General features: G+C 39.7%; 1 protein-coding gene across 1 annotated transcript; it reads left to right on the plus strand.

The window, feature by feature from the left end:
* Window positions 1–224: 224 nt before the first annotated feature.
* LOC111220442 (poly(ADP-ribose) glycohydrolase-like) lies at window positions 225–22,226 on the plus strand. The gene is made up of 17 exons (XM_022743531.1): window positions 225–717; window positions 814–902; window positions 1,010–1,761; window positions 2,542–2,664; window positions 3,158–3,244; window positions 3,469–3,543; window positions 6,979–7,071; window positions 7,970–8,124; window positions 10,683–10,762; window positions 10,878–10,938; window positions 11,116–11,191; window positions 12,475–12,622; window positions 16,756–16,834; window positions 17,578–17,686; window positions 19,680–19,785; window positions 20,871–20,999; window positions 21,285–22,226. The coding sequence occupies exons 1-17, from the start codon at window positions 611–613 to the stop codon at window positions 21,410–21,412; spliced, it is 2,397 nt and encodes a 798-aa protein (XP_022599252.1). The 5' UTR covers window positions 225–610; the 3' UTR covers window positions 21,413–22,226.
* The last annotated feature ends 1,922 nt before the right edge of the window (window positions 22,227–24,148 follow it).

Raw genomic sequence — 24,148 nt, forward strand, 5'->3', positions numbered from 1 at the left:
ACAAGAAGGTGGGTTTCTGCCATTTGTCACTTCTCCGTTTTTCATAGCATTTAGCATTGTTAATAGACACGGTAAGTATATAATGCAAAATGTAAGCAGTATGTAGCCTACTACAGCAAAACTGGTGTGATAAACGGAGAAGAACTTTGGAGATTTTTTTTTTTGAAGAGCTTTGGAGATATCGCGTTATTTTAGTAGTTGTTACGTCACTCGCGCCCCGGAAGTGTTTTGACGTTGAGCAGCGCCACCATTGAATTTTAGCAAACAGTAAAAAGTACAGTTGTGCTTTTAACATAGACCAAAGACAAACAAACTTTCCTGTGGTGTACTTTGAAGCTGTTTTTAATAGAAAGCTGTCACTCTACCCAGTACCTGCTCAAGTGCTATTCTGAACCAGGTTGTTTTTCGGTTGTTTTAACAACCCGGTGTAGTTCAGATCTAGTTAGCATGTAAGCTAATAAGCTATGGTTGGTTATCAGTCGTCTAAAGTCAGCATTTTCCTACATCATTAGCTGACGTTACTAAGTCTATTTGCATTTAGCAACTCATCAAATTTCTTCCCTGACTAAAGCACCGAAATGGGATTCCTTTAAAATAAATAGTATCATGTATGGCTGCATATCGTATTTTAAGATTTGCTCAATTATTGAAGAGGGGACTGCCCAAGAGACAAGTCTGGACAAAAACTTCACTGTTGGTGTCAGCTCAAATTGTATTGTGAGTATACATGTAGTGTCTTTTAATTTTTAAACTGCCAAGACGCTGCTCTGTCTCAAAATACTATGGATTGTGTTGCTTTCTCCTTTTATTCAGAATGACTGAACTGACAGACTTTGAACCTTTAGCAAAGAGATTCAGGGTTGGTAACCGTGCCCCAACCTCCCCTTCATCTTCTCTCCAAGGTAATTTGGTAATAATCAGACAATTGTCAGATTATGCGTCAAAAGTTATCAGCTTTATTTCATTATCTCTCTCTTTTGTAAAACAGTTTTTTTCTCTTATTCTCCAGGCCCATCTTCATGTAGTAAGCGCAGAGATAATGATACAGTCAATGAAGAAAAGGGGCAAAACAACACAGAGATGAAGATGGATATACAGCCAAAGACTGGAGCAGGTGGTTTACGACGTGTGAAGACAAACGTTTCCCATCAAAAAATCAGCCCCAGACAGCAGCAGAAGTTAAGAAATACTCTTGACCAATGGTTAGTTAAGCCCAGAAAGAACCCAAATACAGATGAAGTGTGCCAAACCCAAGATGAGGCAGAAACTGCAGATGACAGTGCCTTTCAAAGCACCTCAGCTCATTCTCTGGACTTCCAAAATGCTGAAAAACCTACAGTCTCTGACATGGATGAAGAAACACAACCCTTGACACCACAAGACCTGGAAGAAGACAATCCGGTGTCTCCATCTTCCAAGGATTCTGCAGGGAGTGGGTTTATGCTGACACTGTCCAGCAATGATGGTGGATTAGAAAAAGAAGAAATGGAAACATGCGCAGCAAACTCAGAGGGCTCTGTCAAGCACAGTACCAAAATAACAGATTTCTTTTCAGGGACCTCATCACCACGTCTACCTGTGAGACGGGTCAGGCCAGATAAGCCTCCAGAGAAACAAGATGCAGACACAGACACGGAGAGTCCATCTGCTGATGTCAAATGGCTGGGGACGCCAATCAGTGAGCTTAAGAGAATGCCTGAATGCGGCGGACGGCTTCCTCCGCTAAAGGATGTTCCTGGCCAGCACACTGTGATGATAAGGGTTTGAGCAGTTCTTTCTTTTTTTTTATAGGATGCACAGCCCTACAGGTGGTTACATCAGAGAAACACACAGTAATTCCAGTGGCCTCCACAATGTTTTTGCAGGTTTCTGCAAAGAGTAGTGGTAGTTTCTGCCTATTTTATGGTAAATGATGCTCCAGTCACCAATTCATAATTTTGTATAGATTAAGTGGCTGCAGGAATATTATATTAGTATGTTAAGTGTAGTTTAAGCCAGACTTTGTAATGGCTGGCTAAAGTCTTTTAAAAAGTTACATATTTAAGGTTACTGTATGTAGTGGGAATCTGAAATAAGAATCAAGAAACAAAGTTGTCTTTAAAGTTTATTAAAACCTTTGCAAAGGGACCGCTGCTGCACAGAAACAGAAGGAGGGATATTTTCACACTAGAGTGCTCTTATACTCTCTGACCGTGCCCTGCTAAAAAAGTATCAGAGTAACAGCTAGGCAGCGTCAGATGTTGGGAAACAGCATCTCCCGCTGTTTCCCAAGGAAACCATTTATCAAAATTAAAACCAGATCCAAAATGGAATTGGGTAATGAAACCCAACCTCAAACATCAAAATGAGAAATTCTATCACAGAGGACCAGAACTTGAAAAACTGCATCATGGAATAATTTGCAAAAAACTGAAGTGTTAACATACAGCAACATCTTTAAGTTTCTCGCAAATGTATATTTTATTGTCAGTACAACTATTTGGTTTGCATACAAATATTACATGTATTAATGCTATTTTTCTAATCCACTCCCATTGACAGACAGACCTTCTTCAGAATGGTAAAGTTCCTGTTCCATATCCTACTAAGTTTAAAGATACCTGGGACAATGTCCATGTCAAGATGCCCTGTTCTGGTAGTAACCTGTTTCCTGTAGAAGATGAGGTAATAGTTCAAGTGTTTATAGACCTGTCAGTATAAAAACAGTTGTAGTCATGGATTATGTTTATAAAGACACACAAATGGCATATTCAAATCTTTAAAAGCGTTTTAAGACTACTTTGAATTCACAGATTGTACACCATAGGTTCAATATGGGTCATGTAAACAGTGTAATCACGTTATAAGACCCAACTAAAGGCATATTCAGTCTATTGTTGCTACCAATGGGCTGATAGGATAACCACCATGATATTTAACTGTATTGAGTTGTTTGAAAATGTTAAAATATCACTTTAGGTAATTCTGTCAAGAGATTCTCCAGGTTATGGTGCTTATCCATCCAGACTGAGGTTATAATTTTTCACAGCAGCTGTTCATGCTTCTTCTCTCAGTTACAAATGTTGAAATGATCACTGACAACATTATTATTCTTTGCAATTTTAAAGCTGAACTGAATTCCCCCTGCAGAGAACTAACAACAGTTGTGCTTCAACAGGAAACACATGAAATGCAGAATAAGAGTCGATGGGAGCTGATCAAGGAAACTTTAAACAAGAAATTTACAAGTCCACTTGAGTTGAAGGCAAGTTTCATATGTGTTATTTTATTGGCAAGTCCTAATTTATTCCTTGTCATGTGTGCTATAGTTGTTGTTACCAGATTATGCCACAAGATGGCACCATGAGCTTAGAAAACTGACAGACTCATTAAGGTCTTTCAGAATTTGTTTTAACACACATGCATCCTCATTCTGACTTAAAATGTTGATTCACACTCATTTTTAAATGCTGAATTTGTTTCTTACAGAATGCAGTATTGAAATACAGTGCCTCACATGCCCAGAAGTGGGATTTCACAGCATTACATTTGTACTGCACTAAGGTAAAACAATAAATATCTGCTATGATAACTGATTGTTTTATGAATTTCACTGAACCAGGACGTGAATGAAGTTTCTGTTGGTCTTAAAAAAAAAAAAAAAAACATTGTTGGAAGAGTCATTGAATTAATGCTGGCATGCAGACATGGGAACACAGATGGAAGCGCATGTTAAAGATGTGAGAGGATTAACTGTAGACTAATGAAACATCAACTGTCCAATCATGACACTTAACTGCCCAGCAGAAGGCATCGTAAACCAGCGTTGCTGCTTCTCACAGACCTCGGGTTAAAGAAGGTGCAGATGGCTCATTAGTTGGTGATCTTCAGTTTGTGAGAGGCGCAGGGATGCGAATGTCTCATTTAACACCAGATTAGATTTAGCTTAATATAAACAGTATTTAAGTGTCATTGTGAATCAGTATCAATAGATGGGCCTAATATCTTCATAGCACCATGTACACAAAAAGGTCACAACAACTATTCAGACGTTTTGTCACAGTGCTTCAAAACCCAGTCTTGAATTCGAACAGTACATACAGTGTGATGAGCCTGTCATGTGGAATGCGTGAGAGTCAAAAAATGCTTATTTTTATAGTAAATTCTTTGTGTGAGTAAAGTTTGAACATATTTTGTCGAAAATGTTTGCTCTGTATTGTTCCGTGGCTTTCTCAAGCATTGTGTGTGCACGCACGTTAATTTGTACATAATTTATCTTTTTGTGCTATCTGGACATCTGGCTGTTTTGAGTTCTGAGGCTCAGATTATGAGGTTGTATTTTTAGGTGTGATTTGCTTGTTTTTTTTTTTGTTTTGTTTTTTTTTTACTGTCCTCAGCTAAGTCATTTTCTTTACAGGCTAAGAGGAAAATAGGCCTGAGTTGCATCATGATGGCCAGAGCACTGTTAGTTCACTGGTCATTGCTCAGATTTGTCAGTGTCTTCTCCAGCCTCTTTTGGAGGCCATCCATCATCTGTTGTCTTGACGCACTCTGCGTCATCCTGTGTAGAGAATCAGGGAGGGCTGAACTCTTGTCTGGCTCATGAAGGGGATGGGAATATTCCATTTGAAGCGATGGGACGTGTTGTGACATGAGTGTTTCATATAAGAAATCCTGAGCCTATAAGACTAGACAAATAATAGGCTTTATTTTTCTCATAGTAAGGGAGTGCTCATCCACTCTGTGGTTGATGGCATCATCTAGACTACATCAGCCACAGGTTTTATGATTTCTTACATTTCAGGTAAAAAAGTACATGCAACGCCAGTATGTCAGATGTGTTTCTGTCATTTTTGCACAAGAACATTAATGGATTTCGCACAGGAGAATGTTGCAGTCCTTCAGAGGTAAAGTGGGAGTCTAGAGAAATAATTTAATCTTTTGCCAAAAGGTCACATTTAGTAACTTGTCAGAAATGAAAATGGCTGGCATTATATCCCAGAGAGTGCTTTACTCCAGCCGTATGTTGTTGAACCAATTGTGTGCCGTATGTATGCCATAAATCATATTACAATGGGAGTTTTATGAGATAAAATCTGAACATGTTAAGAGGCTCTACCCACAGGCCAAGTTTTGTCGTCAAAGCTGTATTTGGATTGTGTCAGGTCCACTGGAATGGCAAAATTAGATTTTTGTCAGACTGCAAAATGTCAAGTACCATTAAACATATTGAAGTAGTTGGATTTCAAGTGAGGTGCCAATAAATTGTGGCTGATAACATTAAACTTTTGATTGTTTTGTTGATTGAAATGAATGTGTTGGTATCAGCGATGATTAAGGAAATAATGTAAAACTAACTTTTTAGAGCCACCTGTATGTAATTGTAGCTCACACAAAATACATTTGCTTTATTTATACTGTGTATTATTGCAAAGTTGGTACGCAGTTCCTTTTAACCAAGGCTGTTTATTGCTTCTTTCCCTTTCAGAATTTATTCACAGCTTGAGTAATGAATCTATGTTTTAATAGTCTAAAATGCTGAAGAGGCAGTAGCAATCATGCTACATGTATAGTATTTGTAATGTAGTGACGGAACTGGGCTCATATAGCCCACAGAATATAGTGTTGATGTGTAACACATTTAATTTGAAAAGCCAATTACACAGGATTGTACACGGGACCGGCAAACAGTACAATGTAAAGTATCCCATTTTTCACTATGTTACTTTACCCTGGAGAAGCCAGTGTGGAGACTCTGTAGCAGGACGGTTTTGAGTGTCAGAGAAAAGTAGACATGAATGGCATAGAATGACGGGCTGGGCAACTTCATTGAATATTCATCTCAGCGATCACATCTTATGAATAACTGAAAAGCTGTTGATGGACAGCATCACTTTTGTTCATGTCTCTTTCTGTAGCCCAGCCAGCGCTGTATTTACGGTTATGAGCACGCAAGTGTTTTATTTTTACATGGTCACACGTCCACAGACGCAGTCAAGCAGATTGCTTTATTGCTCGTACCTGCGGGGAATAGGAACAGGAGCGTGAGGCGCTGTGTTAAATCTACATGGGAGCTTTGGTTTCTCACTGCCCACACCCTGACATCTTGCTTGATTACTTTGTCAGTTTGGTGTGATGTACAGACCTGTATCAAGTCATACAGAGAGTTAGTTCCGTTGATTTGATGCACTGTCTTCTGCTGATTTAAAGAGCTCGGCTTATACTGCCTCAGCTATATCCGCCGTCTTTCTGTCAACTGCCTTCATTTATTACGCCCATAGGAGCAGTTTATGATGTCAACCAGGTCATTACTTATGACAGTGTTTAGTCAGGCTTCCTTTGCCATAATATAAATGTTCTAGGCTAAATCACCAGTCAAGGCTCCTTGTCCTGGGAACACACTGTCCTTTCTATTTCAAATGCTCGGTCATTTGCATCTATTCCAGGAAGACTGTTTAATCAGTTGGCGTGGTCCTGCAGCCTTGATGAAATTGCTTTGTGATTGATCATTCTGACATTTTGTAGCCAATATGGGTGTAAATACAGGTAGTATGGTACATTGTCTAAGATATGTTAGTGCACTTAGGCAGTGTTGTGGAGTCATGGATGGTGGGTATATTACTTGAATATTTGGTTCTGGTGATATTATTATGGATGAACTGTCCAACTAAAGCCAGATGTATTTTAATAATATGAAGCCATATCTTTCATTTAATCTTTTAAAGGTCCAATATGGGATAATAGTCATATACATGCACGGTATTATAATTTAATCATTTTTATAGAGGTGTATTGCCCTATGATGTTCTGTGTTGCTTATTTGTTATTAATCTCTGTTTCTCTGTAAAATTGCCCATAAAGTCTCAACATTTTGATATGGACCAGAGCTGGTAATGTGATCTGTCCGTCTCAAACTACTCAGCCCAAACAGCTAATAATGTCACAGCTGAGTTTTCTGGCAAAACAACAAACATAAACAGATCTCTTTCTCTCTCCAAGGTCCTGGAGCCTGATGCTGCCGAACATCTGTTTGGCTCCCTGTTGCCAGACATGGTGCAATTAGCACTGAGAGCATCTGAGCTCTGTACCAAGGTAACAGCCATCACTAACTATCGGACACTGAGTCACTGGTCTGTGACATAGTAGATCACCGCAGCAGGTTGATCCCAAAGGTCATGGCAGGACAAACAGGCTTGTGAAATAGTAGTAAAAATGGTGAGGTCAAGGCACATAGCTATTGATAGTCATTTATCAGATGTTTTATTGTCCGTTTGGTCATGTGTTTTTTTTGGCATGTAGATGTAGCTGCAAAAGTCTCTTTAAAAAGGTTTTTGTGTATTAATTTGGCCAAGCAGCAGCCACTCATCTCATTTTAATTTTATATCTGTGTGTTAAATTTAGTTTGATTAAGTGGCCCACAGAAGTGAAACATTTCCCAAGCAAACAAATTTGTGCTAAAATATTATTCAAGCGTACATGTGGCAAACTGTTGTAGACCATCAAAATGAAACCTCAGTCTACACATCTGTAACATGGAAACTTGTGTTCATTTTTTTGTAATTAGTTGTTATTCTCTAATAGAGAAAAATCTGTTTAAAATGGATATACAATTTTTTGTCTAGTCTCAAATAAATCTATTGAAAATGCCATTGATAAAAAACTGTTAAATAACTTGGTAATTTCACAGTTTTTAGTGGAGAACCTAAAGTGAGAAGTCGTCCAACATTTGTCCATGCATCTTGTAGCCCAACAGATACAGAACTGCTTATACTGATGCATTCTTTATGTATAAATCCATAACCTTCATTGGAAGTATGGATCACATGTGAGCACGAAAGGACCTTGATTGTAATTATGATGGCTGATTCAAGAAGAGCAGAGTGCTGCAAAATTATTGCATTTATGCAACGTACTTCAGTGTTTCATTTGGCAAATTGACAAAACAAATGATTTTGACCTTCCTCGGTTGTACTTCTGTTCCGTCCTTTAGCCGATACCCCTCCTCAAGAGGGGCACGAACCACTCCATCACTGTGTCTCAGGAGCAGGTGGCATGTCTGCTCGCCAACGCCTTCTTCTGCACCTTCCCGCGACGCAACTCTAGAAGGACTGAGTACTGCAACTATCCAGACATCAACTTCGTCAGGTAATGTAGGGATGTGCTTTGACTCATGATGCTTAAAGTTACACGATCATAAATGATACTGCTGTGACAACTAGCTTCATTTCCATGAGGGGGCACTACTGTATATGCTTTCCTCACTTACCATTTTAAGGCAAACAACATTTACATTGTACGTAGTTTTAATTACACATGAGCAAACACTATCTTTTAGCAAGAGTGTATTGATCAATGCAGTGCAGTGATCAATCTGACTTCCGTACACACCAATCTGAAAGATTTTACCTTCAGAAAATAGGCACTGATCCCATCAGTCACTGTTCATTGGGGCATTTTTAAAAGCCACTGAGCTTTTAAATTGTGTAGTTATATTATTAAGCACTGGGTAGACCTTTCCTTTGGCCTGCTCTACTCACCAGAACCAAATATTTCGGTTTATCTAATCACAACATTATTAACACACAGCTGGGCATTCTGTCTCAAAAAAATGATGTATGCTTTTGTACAGCTTAAGGAGATGAGGGCAAAATGATTCACTGATAATGTATGAATGACAAAAAGGGTACAGACAGTAAAGAAGACACTAAATAGGAGGTTTGCACGGGAGCCAACCATTGTTTCAAACCTCTGATCTTATTAATTCTGCTGATTAGGACACTGTCATTATTTCTTTCACTGTAACTCTAGTTCACAGGCAATTCTTTTTTATTTTTTTCAAAATTGTCGATTATGACAAACAGGATGGGATTTTTTTTTTTTTATCCGTGCAATTTTTCANATTGTTTCAAACCTCTGATCTTATTAATTCTGCTGATTAGGACACTGTCATTATTTCTTTCACTGTAACTCTAGTTCACAGGCAATTCTTTTTTATTTTTTTCAAAATTGTCGATTATGACAAACAGGATGGGATTTTTTTTTTTTTTTTTTTTTTTTATCCCTGCAAACTTTCACTGAGGCGATCGTCTGGGTCGCGTAATGCAAAATCAGTCTGCAGATCGCTTCTCAGTCATGTCCCCCATCTCTGTTGGCATCATAGTTCAATTACCTAAATGGAGGTGGGAATTGGATTAACATTGACTCAGATGGCTGCCTTTGACAATGGAGAAGGCCATTGGCTGTTTTTGCAGAAGACTGTAACACTAAGTTCAATTGCATCAGTATTTCATTCACATAAAGGTTTTGCTCTGATTTGAAAGGAAACCAAGTGTCATCATTTTAGCCTGTGGGTAACACTTTGGTAACACCAATTTGGTGTGAGGCAGATATTAAATGCTTTGAAATTTTCATTTATTTATTTCTTATTTAACAATCGTTCTTTGGGGTCCTCTATTTTTTTTTCTTCTTCTTCATTATCATTTCACAAGAGTGCTTGCAGGATAGGTAAAGGAAGTAAAAACAAAGCTTTTATCTGCAGATGTTCTTTTATCTCAGTGCAGATTTCTTATTTGCATTGAGATAATTGAGACTTTGTGGCAATTGAGACTTTTTTTTTGTACGTTTGCTCTGTCATTCAAAGTGTTCTTAAGCAAACTTATTATAAACTTATTTTACCATGAATTAGTATTAGCTAAGTTTTCTTTTGCTGATGATGCAGAAACCCAGCTGTTATACCTACTGTAGTCACTTATACCCTTTTCCTGAGTTACATCATAGTTTTCTGCACATCTGTGGGGAGTATAGTGATGTTATATAATTGTGTATTAATTCCTCACTCCCAGAAGACCCTTTTTGCGATTTGTTACTAAAAGCCTACTCTCACTAGTGGCTAGCTTATGTCAAAGGCAGTTTGCCCTGAGGACTACACAACGTATGATTGTTTCTAGGGGCCACATTGACAAAAAAGAGAAACGAATGCAGGAGTTGACTTCGATGAATGAGTTTCTCAGCCCCTGAAGGGCCCCCAGTGCATCAAGCTTTTATCATTATTTCATTTCACTCACATGAAATGATTTTCTTTTTTTGTGGCTCGTGAGGCGGGCGGTTGGGCTCTTTATAGATTTGCTCGAAAGGGAGACGGTGGGCTTAATGCTGAAAGTTCATTCAAACCCACCAACTGCACCGCACTACCAGCAGCTTTGTGTGCGCGCGTTTGTGTGTTACTTTTCAGGCGGACTGACCCTTTGCCTCCTGAGGATGTTGCTTAAAAGGGACACAGGGCTTCTTAATGTATCCCCAAGGAGGGAGCCCTGTTTCCCCTCTCTGTTCCTTTTTTTTATGTGAGTGCTGTGAAGTGGCACATGAGTGTGACTCTGTGATGGCAAGCCTGGGGCAACTCCATTGTCGTAACAGTGAAGGAGCTCCTACATAATCGGCTAGTGACTGAAAGAGAAGCTGAGTGAGAGATGAACTAATTCATATCAAAAGTTAAAGCATGACTGAACTCACATGGCTAAAGTGGAGGTCTTGTGTCTCTATGGCACTGGTTTTACAGAGACTCATTTTTCCAGGTCTTGGCTATAGCTTTTTGAGTCTAAGACTTGGTGGTTTGCTGTGATGCCATGCATAATTTGCTTGCTTAAAAACTATCTTTTCATTTTTATGAAAGGAGCATCATATATACAATTTCTCTTTGACTTCAGGCTGTTTGAGGGGTCCTCTTCAAAGAAGATTGAGAAGCTGAAAACCCTGATGTGCTATTTCAAAAATGTCACTGAGCAAAGTAGGTGTTCTGATTTCATTTTCATGAGTAATTTCATTTTTTCCAGTAATGCATTCTTATTGATGTAAAGTAAGACACGGCTGTGACATTGTTACTTCCTTTTTTTGCTTTTCAGAGCCTACTGGACTTCTAACATTCACACGAAAAAGTTTGGATAAACCCCTTAATTGGAAAAGGTGTAGTATATTGAACTAAAGAAGTAAAGGAAACATTATAATTACTAATAGAAATGGTAGTAGTATGTTGATTGTCTCTGCCAGTAGGATAAATCCAGTAGGCTGTTTGGAAGCAATTAAAGATCCATCGTTTGACCTATTGTCGATAACTGGAAAACAATTTATTCTTTGTTTCAGCTCACAGACTCCGCTCACAAAGCTCCACATTACTTGTGAAGGAACCATTGAGGATGATGGTTGTGGAATGCTTCAGGTAAGATGCAGAGGAGGAGAAATGTCCCAGGAGTGTTGACTCGTCGAAAGACAACACAATGGTGTGATTTAGAGGAACTTTAATTTGCAAAATAATAATTTTTTTGCTTGATGGAGTTTTTAGTTGGCGAGATACTCCTCCTCATGCTTGGTTCCCGTCCTCTTTTCCCCCCTGTTGTAGTCAGTCACTGAGCCACCTCATTCTGGAGTCTTTCACCCAGATTGCTTACCAGTGCTGAAAAGGCCTTTGAGGGAGCCTGTGACACGTCGGAGGGAATGTGTGCTGGGACTGGGGTCGAGGCCTCTGAGCCTCCTCTGCTCAAAGTGTCGGCCATGCTTCCTGTACACTGTCAGGATGGCCTGCTTTGCCTTTCACCTTTTGTTTGCCTCCAGTTGCCACAAGCTGACAGTTGATGTGCACACATGACCAGCTCCGGGGCACACTGCGGCCTGGATTGATGGATGCTCTGCTCTGGGTGGGTGGGGGGTGCTGACAGCCTGTCAAAGCAGACTTTGGAGTCTGGCTTGTTGTCCCAGAGTTGAGTGACCAGTTTGGGGAGATCTGCTCTCAGACTGCAGCTCACCCCTTTGCAGCCTCTTCCTGAGGTTGTGACGGGGTTGGTCTGGTCTCTTCTACAGGCCAGTGAGCAACAACTGTCAGTCCAGAAATTGGATTATATGTATGTTCCACGTGGCTGCCTTCTGACTAAAACAATGAGTTGCCACGTCTGTGTCTGAGCTGAAACGAAGAGATGCGTATTTTCTTTTGAATCATAAACAGACCAAAATAAAGAAGTACATCAGTGTCACCCAGAGATCTGTGCACAAAGCTGAAAGAACACAAGCAGCAAAAGATATCACAGGCATCAGTCAGCAGTCAATTTAGCAGCATGTTATGACTGGAGGGAGATGTTTGCTTTGGACTGTAGGCCTGCACTCTTGTTGTGATATTTGCTCCAGGAGCAGCACACTGAAGTGCTGCTCCTGGAGAGAGCTCATTTTGGCATGGGGGACAGAGGTCTGAGTAATGTGAGCACCTCAGGCCACCTTCCCAATCAGCTTGTCTGGGATTCTGTCACATGTAAAAGGAAAAGGGCTGACACCCTTTCATGGGGTGTTTTCCTCAAGTTTGGGAAGCTATATAATTCACAGTCAGAGAAAATGTTTAGTTCACTTCATCTAGATTATGTTGTCTGCTGTTTTGTTTCATAAGAATACATGCATGTGACAAAAGATCAAATATTTGAAAGTAACGTTTTATTGATTCTCATTCTTGATTTGCAGGTGGATTTTGCCAATCAGTTTGTGGGAGGAGGAGTCACCAGCTCTGGTCTGGTTCAAGAGGAAATCCGTTTTCTGATCAATCCTGAACTTATTGTTTCTCGCCTCTTCACTGAAGCCCTGGATCATAACGAATGTTTGATCATCACAGGTCAGTGATCAAAAATTCTCGCTCACTTTGTTAAACGATAATTTTTGCTGAAGGAGTCCTGTTCATCAATTATTCATGATTTATTCCGTTGATCCTGATAAGATCAATAATGCCCCGGGTTCACTTTTCTCATGCTTGACCTATAATTTGACAGAGGAAACGGTAAACGTTTCTGGTCACACACAGCATGTGTGACTGCACATTGCACACCTTCAATTTATTTACCCCATCCTGGCTCAGCAAGAGGCAAAAGGATGTTTGTGGCAATTACCCTGTTTTCTGTATCTGTCCTTGTCACATGTTTCCTTTTGATTGGCTGTAAAAGGGAGAGTTGCATCAGTCGGGAGCAGGAGATTGGGCTTTCCTGATTGCTCTGTTGGGTCTTTCTGTTGAGTAATTCCCACTGATTGTACTTCAGTATTGAGTGGTTGCAGCAGACAACGTTGGGACAGGCCAGCAGACCCACTAACAAGGGCTTGCCTTGAGGAGTCCCTGCAGGAGGCTGATGGCGCCTGTCTGTTTTTTTTTTATTTTATTTATTTTTTATTTTTTTTATCTAACACTGTTTGTCTATACTATTGTGGCTGTTTGATTGCGTTAGATGAAGAAGCTAGGAAACCAGTGTTATGTAATATGGCAGTAGCTTGTCAAAATTGAAGGAAGCCTACACAAATCCAGTTGTCAGTCCACCTCAATAAAAATCATTTAAATCAGTAATGTGTGGATTTTAAAGCTGGGTTGTAAAAATTCATGATTATTTCCTTTTAAACACAATTAGTGAGCCCTTTATTGAGATGTTAAAATTGCCCCTTTAGTATTGCCCTAAAGCAGCTATCATCACTTTTTTATAATAACAATGACCATAAGGTCTCTTTTAGCTAATTGTTTTGGTTTTACTGTATGCCACTTTATTGTTTGGCTCCTCTCCCCGCCCTCTTCAGTATTGTTTCCAGACACAAGGAGATGTTTTTAGTGGAAAAGCTCTGACAATTTGTACATTATGTATGCGGTACCAAATGGCAGACATAAAATGAGTTAATGATTAGCCAAAGATATTATCTGCTAATTGGTCACCAACTCCTGATATTTCCCTCAATAGCTGGTGGAAAATGGAGAGTGAATACTGGACTTACATTCACCAGATGGCCTAAGACAGGACTACGAATGAACGCTAATGTTCCTCCATATTTGCTACATGTGCAAATAAGAACCTGTTTGCTAACAAGTTCGCCATATCAACTTTAGAAGGTGATAATACAGTATGTCAGTGGTGTCTTTACAGCTTGTTTCAGCTGCTCATAAGTGCCCAAAAAAATCAGTTAATGGTCTACTTCAGTTAGGTCTTTGCTCCAGGCAGATATTAGTGTAACAATTTGGATTCCCTGTTCTCTGTTACATTGTTAAGTTATGTCATGTCATGCAAGTCCATAACTTGAACCACTGTTACATAGTAGATGGCCATACAGCCACCCATACAGATGAACTGCCTTATCATTGCATAACAAGTGGGTTGGGTTAGAGCAGGAAGTGAGGAAACGGAGCCTCCGCCCTCCTGATCACCAATCATACCACTGTATCAGATCGTCTTGTTTCGGTGGAGTCACCTTCAGACTTCTTGCCGGCCATCTCTCCCTCGCCTCCACTAACGCCACTTAACTTTATTACTGGGGCCCAGAATTAATTATAGCTGGAAGACCTGCCCAAGACCTGCTTCACTAATGGACTCTTCCATTCCATCATCTTTATTAAACCCTGCCCGTATCTCTCGTCCCCGCGTTGTAAAAGTCCAAGTCTTTGCTGCATTGTGGCCATGTGGTAAATTATATTCCCCTGTGATACGTTTTGGCATACAGTAGGGAAGCTAATGGATCTTATGTCTGCACTGAAATTTGCAAAAGTGCCCAGGCCTAATTGAATTTTCCTTGATTGCTAGGTATCTGGCTGCCGTTGCGGCGGTCAAAAGTATAAATAGTATCAAGGAGAAGTCGTATGATTCATTGATGGCAGTACTGACCAGAAACTACGGTGCAAGCTTAACACAGGCAGGAGATTGTGGCATAGGGACGAAATCTTGCTTTGACTTATCTATCAGCATGAATAGTAGTGGTTTTACATTTTTGAAAATAGTCTTTGGTGAAACCAATAATGGCCTTAAAGTGTGATTTTTGTTTTTTTTAATTTGAAAACTTTTATGGCTAAAATGTTGTAGCATTCTATCCTCATTTCTTCACACACAGACAATAATACAGTAGTAAAACTTCTACAGTTGCTCATTTTTACCTCGACAATGAGAGGCACTTCTGACCTTTTACAGTCTCTGGTACAGCACAAATATGAGACACTTTGTTTTGATGTATTTACACATGAATGGAACAACCTTCAGGAACATCGGGAATCATACCTACTGATCTTTATGCAACCTATTTGTTGTTTATAAATAATTTCTAATAACCAGACACATCTTTCCCTGACCAAGATTGATCTGCTTCCCACAACAAATCATTTTTAAATGACAAATGGGTTGCATAAAAAATCGAAAGCATAATTTATATTGTTCCTGAAGGTTATGCCTTTCAAATGCAAATGTGGTTGATCATAGAGTTTGATATTTTTGGAGAACCCGTAAAGGTCAGGTGTATGCATAGTTAACACAAAGCCATCTAGTTTTAGCGGTGGTAGTGTTATCTCGTTGTGAACTTTACATACTTTACATTTTTATTTCTAATTTCTAACACCAGAATGTTTTATCCATAAATTGGTCTATAAATTGTGCTAGTAGCACAAGAGCTCTGACTTTAATGTAGATACAAATATTCATTTAGCTCCCTTGGGGGTGCAAGTTGACATGAGTGTATGTGGCCAGTTGTATGATTGCAAAAAAAAAAAAAAAAAGCTGACACTGCTGATACTAAGCCCCTTAGTATTCTCTCATGTCTTTTGTCAACTGTGACTTGGCCAACCACAAATCTACATTGCCTCTTCTGTACCCAGGGTAAAGTCTGCACCTCAAAATCCAGAAGCCTCAGTGGGACTGAAGCGCCTCAATTTCTGATTTGTCCATACTTGAGTAGAGACTTGTTAGTTCCATGATCGCCATGAGTTCTGCAGTATGTCTAGAGATACTGGTGAACTAAATTAGGTACTTAAGTGTCTTATTGTATTATTGCCTAGTAATTTTTCTTTTTACTTAAAATTAAAAAAAAAAAAAAGTGAGAGAGACGGTGATTATTAGTGAAATGCCTCTCAAGTGGAACGTGCTGTAGAGATTCCCTCCCCCCACGTGCACCTCCTAATACCTGCTGACTAAGACCCCACTACTAATCACTTGGTTTATTCACATTGCAGCATGAAGCAGCTCAGCGAGTGCTCTCAACAGCCAGGTTCTAATGAGCGCTAATGAATGGGAAGATAATTTGTGGCCTCATTTGTTTGACTGTGCTGTTGCCTCCCCACCTTCCTCTCCCCTTTCACGGGTGTTGAGTGTTCCCCTGTGGGCTGGCGGTCAGTCGCTGCCTCTCGCGTCGTTTTAAGGGGGGAGCAATGACTTGACCTTCCTCTTGTCAGAAGACAGCTGCTCCTGTTTCATCCAATCACATCAGGCAGAATCACTACAGACACACCCTCTGAAAACCCTTTGTTATTACAATGAATATTCAAATCAACTAGTATTGTGTAGGATGTTGATATTATTCCCTTTCTTGGTGTCTATGTGTTGATAATTTATGTGGCTGTTTGTTGGAATTTTTTAACAGATTTAGGTTGTTGTTTGGTGTAAGAGTATATTTCAGAAGATGTTATACAATATGATATTTGCTACACAACCTTTTTAGCATAATATATCCACCACTAAAAGTATATCAATGGCAGTCATGTTAGAGTTTATAAATCTCTGTCAAATCAAAACACATTGATTGTTGTTACATTAGGATTGTTACAACAAAATTGAAATACTCTTGTCATTTCCCTTTAACCATTGTTTCATTTAGCATAATTGGTAGCTAAAATGAATGTTATGTGTCTGTCAATGCAATGTAATCTTACCAGCCTTTTCAGCTTTGTTACATAAAAATCAAGATTAATATGTTCATGCTTTGCAATGGTTTGTATCTGATATCCCTGTTTGTTATTACCAGGTACACAGCAGTACAGTAAATACACAGGCTATGCTAACACCTACCAATGGGGTGGCAGCCACCAGGACACAACCCCAAGGTATTTATGGCACTTAAAATGCATAAATTATAGCTTAATGCTACGTTTAACCCCTTCCCTACAATCATTTCAGGCGCTAACACCCTGCTTCAGGGGAGGGCAATTTCGTTTGGTTGGTCGGTCCACCACTTTAGTCCAGACTTAAATAGCTCTACAACTATTGGATGGATTGCAATCAAATTTTCATGGTACCCAGATAATTAATCCTACTGACTGTGGTGATCACCTGACTTTTATGACCAAATACCAGCAAAACAAATGACATTTACTTTGTGTTTAATTTAATTAGCAAATCAAGCATCTTAACAGGCTACATTAAGATGATAAAGATGGCAAACATTATACAGTACCTGCTAAACCTCAGGTATGTTAGCATTGTCATTAAAATCACATTGTTGTGCTGATGTTAGCATTTAATACAAAGCACCAAATACAGCCTCACCAAGAGCGTTAGTTTAGCAAATGCTCATATTCTCTGCAGCTTTTCATCATCCAAAGGTAGTAATTTAAAGCTTTAAGTATCATGTGAATTTTCTGTTAGAAAATGGTAAACTACAGACATGGCTTTTAATGTCTCATAGCATGCCTTGGTCATGCTTGTCAGGTTTCATTGACTTTCTCTTGTCCATCTTCCTATTTCTAACATGGATGTAGCTACAAGAAATTATTGCCCCATTTCACACACGCCGTGTGGATCTGTTGTACAGAAAACACTGCAAAACTATCTCTATGATTTGTTCCAGAGACGGCTGGCAGAGAAGATGTACAGAAATTGTGGCCATTGATGCACTGCAGTTCAGGAACTTTCTTGAACAGTTTAGCCCAGAGAGAATCAACCGAGAACTCAACAAGGTTATCTTGTATTTTTCCTTTAATGTGTGTTTCCTTCTTGATTTTTTGTTTGTTTGAGTGTTTTCATTTCATTCTCTTGTCTGTCTCGTTTTCAAAAGATAAATACTGGGTTTTGCCTTTTGCTCTTGTGCTTGGCACAAGATCAGACTCTGGTTTAGATGAAAATGTCTGACATCCAAAATAAAACATGCCAGCTCATTGGAAAACTGATATTAGTAAGCATATGGTAAGTGCTGCTCTAACTGCATTATTTTTCTTTTGTAGACAAATTATTTATGGCAGTGGAAGTGTGATGGGAATCTACCCACTACACTTTGATGTTACGCTTTGATCCCCTATAGTCTTGTTTCTTTAACAGTGTATGGCTACAGTGATGTAATTTTTTTAATTTATTTGGCATTTCGCATCATGCTTGGTTTGCACAGATTTAATGGTTTCAGTGTAAATCCATTTGCCTGACAATCGGAAAACTGTCTCTTCACAAATGCCAGCTGAGATGACATTGACTCATGTTTACTTTTCTCATGGTAAATATTTGAATTATAGATACGTGTGTAATGCAGACTGATGCATTGTCATTTATGTAGAGAATAAGCTTAATCTTGTTCATTACACTGTCCATTAGACCCAGAATGAATTTTAATCAACGTAATTGACCTCAGGGTGATTAATCACAATTATTAAATTTACATCACAGATTTTAAAAAAAAATAGGAATCCTTCCATATGTGGTGTCTTCCCAGTCCAAGATGCTCATTCGTAATAGAAAATCAAGATGTTAATATTGTCAAGTCTGCCGTCAGAAAGCATGGAGGAGTTTGACAGCTCTGACAGGGGTGTGAAGAATGCACCAACATGAAGATCAATCCTGTTTCGAATATTGTTTAGTGAACTGTCATATCTGCCCTTTCACAGGAAGAATTTATGACTGTTCAGGGAGAGGATGTGCTCTTACAATTCAGTTTCACAATTGACTTCATCTCCAATCTGAAGACTAATGTCCAGAGCCCCTTCAGATCTTTTATTTAATATCTGCTGCTACTAGAAATTATTTTGACATATGTGACATATAACCCACTTGACGTGTGAAATGCTCATGCACATGGATTTTGTCCGCAGTGTGCAATTACTAATGTGTAAAACCCAAGCCGGTTTCTCTCGAGTGGCAGTGAAATTGTGGTGCGAATTTGCCAAATGACACAATGGTAAAAATGTATGTTCTGTCAGGCCAATCAACCTATGCGCGCTTTCACTCAACAATGTGTTGAGCTCAGGCCTGCAGGCCATCAGAATTATTTTGTCGCTCGCTTTCTATATATTCCATTTACATTTGATGGTATGGAGATGTTCTGTAGGGCTGGCTGTTATTATACATACCACTGATCTGGAACAGTGGGCTGATCCCAAGACCTGAGGCTCGTCAGAGCTGATTCTGGCTTTTTGTACCAAATGACATATCGTTCCCCACTCACTTGAATGGCACGGCCTCATGTGGCCGACAGCTTGATGTAATGTCACCCCAAGAAAACCAGGTTCGTTCACAATTTTGAGAACAGAAGGTTTGCTTATTGTGAGGCAATGCCAGTGTCTGAAATCACTCCCTATTTGCTACCTAGTACATTATATTGACTTTTATTTCAGTGTCCAAATCTCTCTCTCAATGTCCAAATATATATAACCCCTTAAAATTCCCACAAAATGTAGTGTGTGTAGCACAAATACAGCTTTTTGCTAAAAATCCCATAGTGCAATGTTTTGCCTTTTAATAACAGTTATTTGACACTACATAATCATGATGATTCATAGTAATGATTCATAAGTCTCAGTGTTCAGCTCACTATGAAATAAAGTACTGTTTTCTACATAAAGAGTAGTGAATAATTTCAGACACAGCAAATGTTTTTTTTTTACTTGATCTTATGTCCTATCATATCAACCTGTGTATTTCTTTGTCCTTACATTTCCTTTGCTAACTTGCTGCCTCGTCATTTAGGCCTACTGTGGCTTTGCTCGCCCTGAGGAACAAAGTCAAAACCTTGCGGCAGTGGCGACAGGGAACTGGGGCTGTGGGGTTTTTGGAGGAGACACGCGTCTCAAAGGTAAGCACTGACGTTACACTGCCGTCAGCAGATTTTGTGCAGAAATGTGCTCGGATCATCTTTGCGCACTTGGCAGTCTTAGCGAACTCTCCTCCTGGTTATAACAGAATACATTTCAGATTGAAAGGCTCCAGCAGATCAGTGTGGGCACCCATTTGTCTTCCGGGAATGCGTTCATTTACTTAAGGCCTGCTCGTCGCCTTCCTTCTATTGATCAAATGACAAAGTTAATATGTTTCATTAATAGTGAAATTGATCGCTTGCTCGAGTCCATCAATCCGTTACAGCACTTTGTCTGAGCCTTGTTTCACTGTCACTGAGCAGGGAGCTTAAGGAGAGTCTATACTAACCGCTTGCAGTAGTAGCTCGGCTTCTCACTTTCCACCTGACTTAGCGCCCCCGTGCTTTCAAGCTATACATACATCCATACATATTTGTTAATTAGCTGAAGCAAGGTACAGCCCTCCATAGACACAATCACCTACTGCCTGCTTAATGACATGCCTCCCGGGAAGAGCTTCGTAATTCAGATGGCGCTCTCCTCCTGGGTTTACCTTCTGTGGCCTCGCATAGCCACTTATTTTTTAATTGTCAGATAATTTTTGAAGAAAGTAGTTGTAACAGAACAGAGGAGAGAAACTGCTGAAGCGCAGACATATTCAGCTCAGCCCTCTTCTGAAAATGTTGATTCAGTTTTCCTCATTAACTTGCCACTGTCCCAACCTTCATTAATCAGCAGACACATTTCCAGTCTCTTAAAATATTCACAGCTCTCCGGGGCCAGACCTGGCCTCTCTTTGTAACTAATCCAGAGTTCTCAGTAGGGGTGAGACCTATTCCCTCGATTATTTACCTTTTACTGTACATGCCACAGAGGCTGTTGCCGCTCACTAATTGTGATTCAGCTACTGGATGACTCCTCAAACCTCTGTTTATTTGACCTTTGCTGTAGTAAAAAGATTAAAGCGTGAGAACAAAGTATAAGCCAAGTTTCAATTCAGTAAAGGCCAATCCTTCTACTGCACTGAAACAGATTTTGTGTCACTCTCACTGTTTAGATTTAACGCAGCCTTCTTTTCCTCCAGCTCTGCTCCAGATGCTGGCAGCTGCTGAGGCGGGCCGAGATGTAGCCTATTTCACCTTTGGTGACAGCCAGCTCATGACAGATGTCCACAACATGCACTCTTTCCTCACTCAGAGGAATATCGGTGTCGGTAAGGCAAACAAGCATCTTGCCTGCTTCTTGTTTATATGCAACTGAGCTTCTCTAATATGCACTTTTTTGTGATTGCACTGCCAACGGTGTGGCGCATGGTTTAACACTATGATTCATTTTTTTATTTTAGAATTCTGTTTCCTCTTAGGATTTTGTTGTAAATGATGTGAACTCATGACACAATAATATGGCTTATTACAGATGGTGAAAACTTGTCCACATGTCCCTTGCTGTAATATCAGTCCACTGCGCAACATACACAATCTCCTTGTCTCCATTACAGGGGAGGTGTATGATCTCCTGGGGCAGTACTACAGCTCAGTGTGCAGGAGCTGCCTCGGTCGGCGCCCTGACGTCAGCCTCTACTCCTTCATCTACCAACAGGTCAGCTCCTCCCCTGGTGCCCGATGAATCCGACAGGCGCTCGGCCAGACAACATGTCCCCACAGACTGCCATTAAGGTCAGGTGGCCGATGAGTCACCACGCCTTATCTTCGGAAAGCGAAACGCTTACCAGTCTGCCTTTTAGATTTATTTTTTATCGTAATGTTTTTGTTAGACAAACTTTAAATTAACAGTACCAAAAGTGGTCTCCACCACTGGCAGCTGAAAGTGAAAATCTGGCACGCAGATCCTTTTCAAAAACAACCGACCTGCAGAAGGGGATTAGTTAATGACCCTGTCTGTCGCTGCAGTCCACCCTGTGTTCATTTTGCTGCTGCTGGATATACGCCAATGGATTGAGCTTCAATATGACGCAATTGTGATTTTAATGGTGAGGCAAAGGTTGCCATCCATCTTCAGAGTTTGTCATGTTGCCTTTTTTTTACACCCACACATATCCAGCCTAATTGAATTGGCTGTCAGAAATCAAGTTAAAGGAAAAGAATAACAAGAACAGGGTTTGGAAAGCTTGAAGCATTCTCTGAAAAGCGGTTTGGTTTAAGAAAGCAGTCTGGCTCTTTGTGAAGTAATCTCTTACCTTCTGCATTTATAGCTATGAAATTCTGGTTACGATTATGGTTCTACGAATACATTTTTGTGGGTTCTTGGTTGTGTGTGATAAACATTCCAAAGAACCCAGATGCACTTAAAATATGAATTAGCTTTGTTTGTTTCTGTATTTTACAGCTGATTTCAGGGTCAATTTGTTTCTAATATTTGTTCAATTTGAATGAAAATTGAGGAATTTTTCTGAAAAATTTTGTTTTTCAAACAACCTTAATAAAAATGAATCAGTTTTAAGTTAATGTCATATTCTTATCTTTAATATTGCCTATATTTTATTCTGTAGCACCGTTCGAATGGAGCCACAAATGTCAGTAATACATCTCTGAACAATCAGTATGATGGCTTCTTGTCCCATGGATGTTACAGGCTAAATGAGTTTCCATACAGCCTTGCCATTTATCTTTCCCCAGCTATTGCTTCACCCTTTCACTCACAGTTTAATAAGGTCATACCTTTTATATAAACTGTACATGACACCTCATTAAGTAAAGAGTAGATCATAGAACATCCAGTCAGAGGCGAGAGTCAGGCAGTGGGGCTCCCGTGTGATTTCTCTGCCTGGTGGACAAAACACAGCGTCATTTGCATCAAGAAGAAGCTGCTTGACGGAGGTCTCAGAGGTTTGACCTTTGACATTTTGTATTCAGGTTTGTTGACATTTGACAATTTTTTAAGCAACGTAAGGCACGTAAAATATTCAATTTAACACACAACATTAAAAAGTTAAAGTTGATATGTATACTAATACCATATAACAAAAAATGTAATACCCTGCTTGTTTTTTAGCCTCTTACTGTTTGGTTAGTCGATGATAGACATTACTGAGTATTCCAGTGATGCGTGTGTTGACTTTTTCTCTGTGTGATTATCTAGTTACTTGCCTAATGAGCTGTTATCTGTCACTATACAGATTACCCAGTCAGCAGGAGTTTATTGACTAAATATTTTGAGTTGAATGTTAAATTGGTTTTGTCCCCACCACGCGCGGTACTGAATGGACTCCTGGGAGCCTGTAAATGAATGAATGAATGAATGAGGTGTAGGCGTCTCTAAGCTCGGCGCTGTCTGCCTTCATGGAATCAGGACCAGAAGTAGGGGGTCTCTCTTTGTAGCTGGCTGAGTTCAAAAAAAGCCTTTGGTGGCGTCTCTCTCAAGGGGATTCACCAGAGACACACAGGGGTTTCCTACTGGATTGAGCCCTCTGCAGTGAGCCTCATGCGTGTCTTTGACCTTTTGGCTGCCATCTGTCATAAAGCCATGAACACGAACAGTGTTTAGTCATTTAAACATAATCACTCTATTGCAGTTTGTAAATGGAAAAGTTAAGTAAATAATGCTGGCAGATATTGAACTTTATAAGTTCAAATAAAATTGTGTTTCTTCACAAAACATCTGCTTCCCGCTGCCGGTTAATTAAATTATAAATGCGTGATTTCAATTTCTGTTGTTTTTTACTTGTGTTGTTTTTAGCAATGCTAGCAGTGTGGCGCTAGGAATGGCAATGTCCGTTGTTTGGGGAGTGCGTTCAGACTGAAATATTAACCGCTGGATGGATTGCCATGACGTCAATGAGCCCTTGACTTTTCCTCCAGCGCCACCAGCAGGTTGAAGTTTTCCCTATTAAGTGAAATATCTCAACTTCTGCTGAATGCATTGGCATAAATTTTGGACGGACATTCATGGTTCCCAGAAGATAAATCCTACAGACCTTTAGTGATCCCCTGACTTTACCTCTAGCGCCACCATGTGATTGACATTTGTGGGTTTTTTTGTGAAATGACTCAACAATTATTAGATGGATTGTCATGCAACAAGGGAGACAGCGCATCCTTGGCTAGTGCCCCAGAGAAGAATGACACTTTGTGATTTTACTCCATTACTCATGGATGAAGGTACTCAAAACAGTAACTGAACTGATAAATGCTATACATCAAGTGTAGCAAAGAGAAATCTAGTTAGAATTGTAAAATGCATTTAAATGCATCCAGGAAGAGTGTGTTGAAGCATGAATGAGGAAGTGCAGCAGTCACTTCTTCCCGGCTCAAATGGCAAATTTGGTCTTGAGTTGAGTTCATTGTGGAGAATCACGGGATCAAGCAACCTTACAGTGTTTTCATACATTTGAACTGACACACA

The sequence above is a fragment of the Seriola dumerili genome, unplaced genomic scaffold, assembly GCF_002260705.1.
Source record: "Seriola dumerili isolate Sdu_G_001 unplaced genomic scaffold, Sdu_1.0 BDQW01000068.1, whole genome shotgun sequence".
In the NCBI taxonomy this organism is placed as follows: Eukaryota; Metazoa; Chordata; class Actinopteri; order Carangiformes; family Carangidae; genus Seriola; species Seriola dumerili.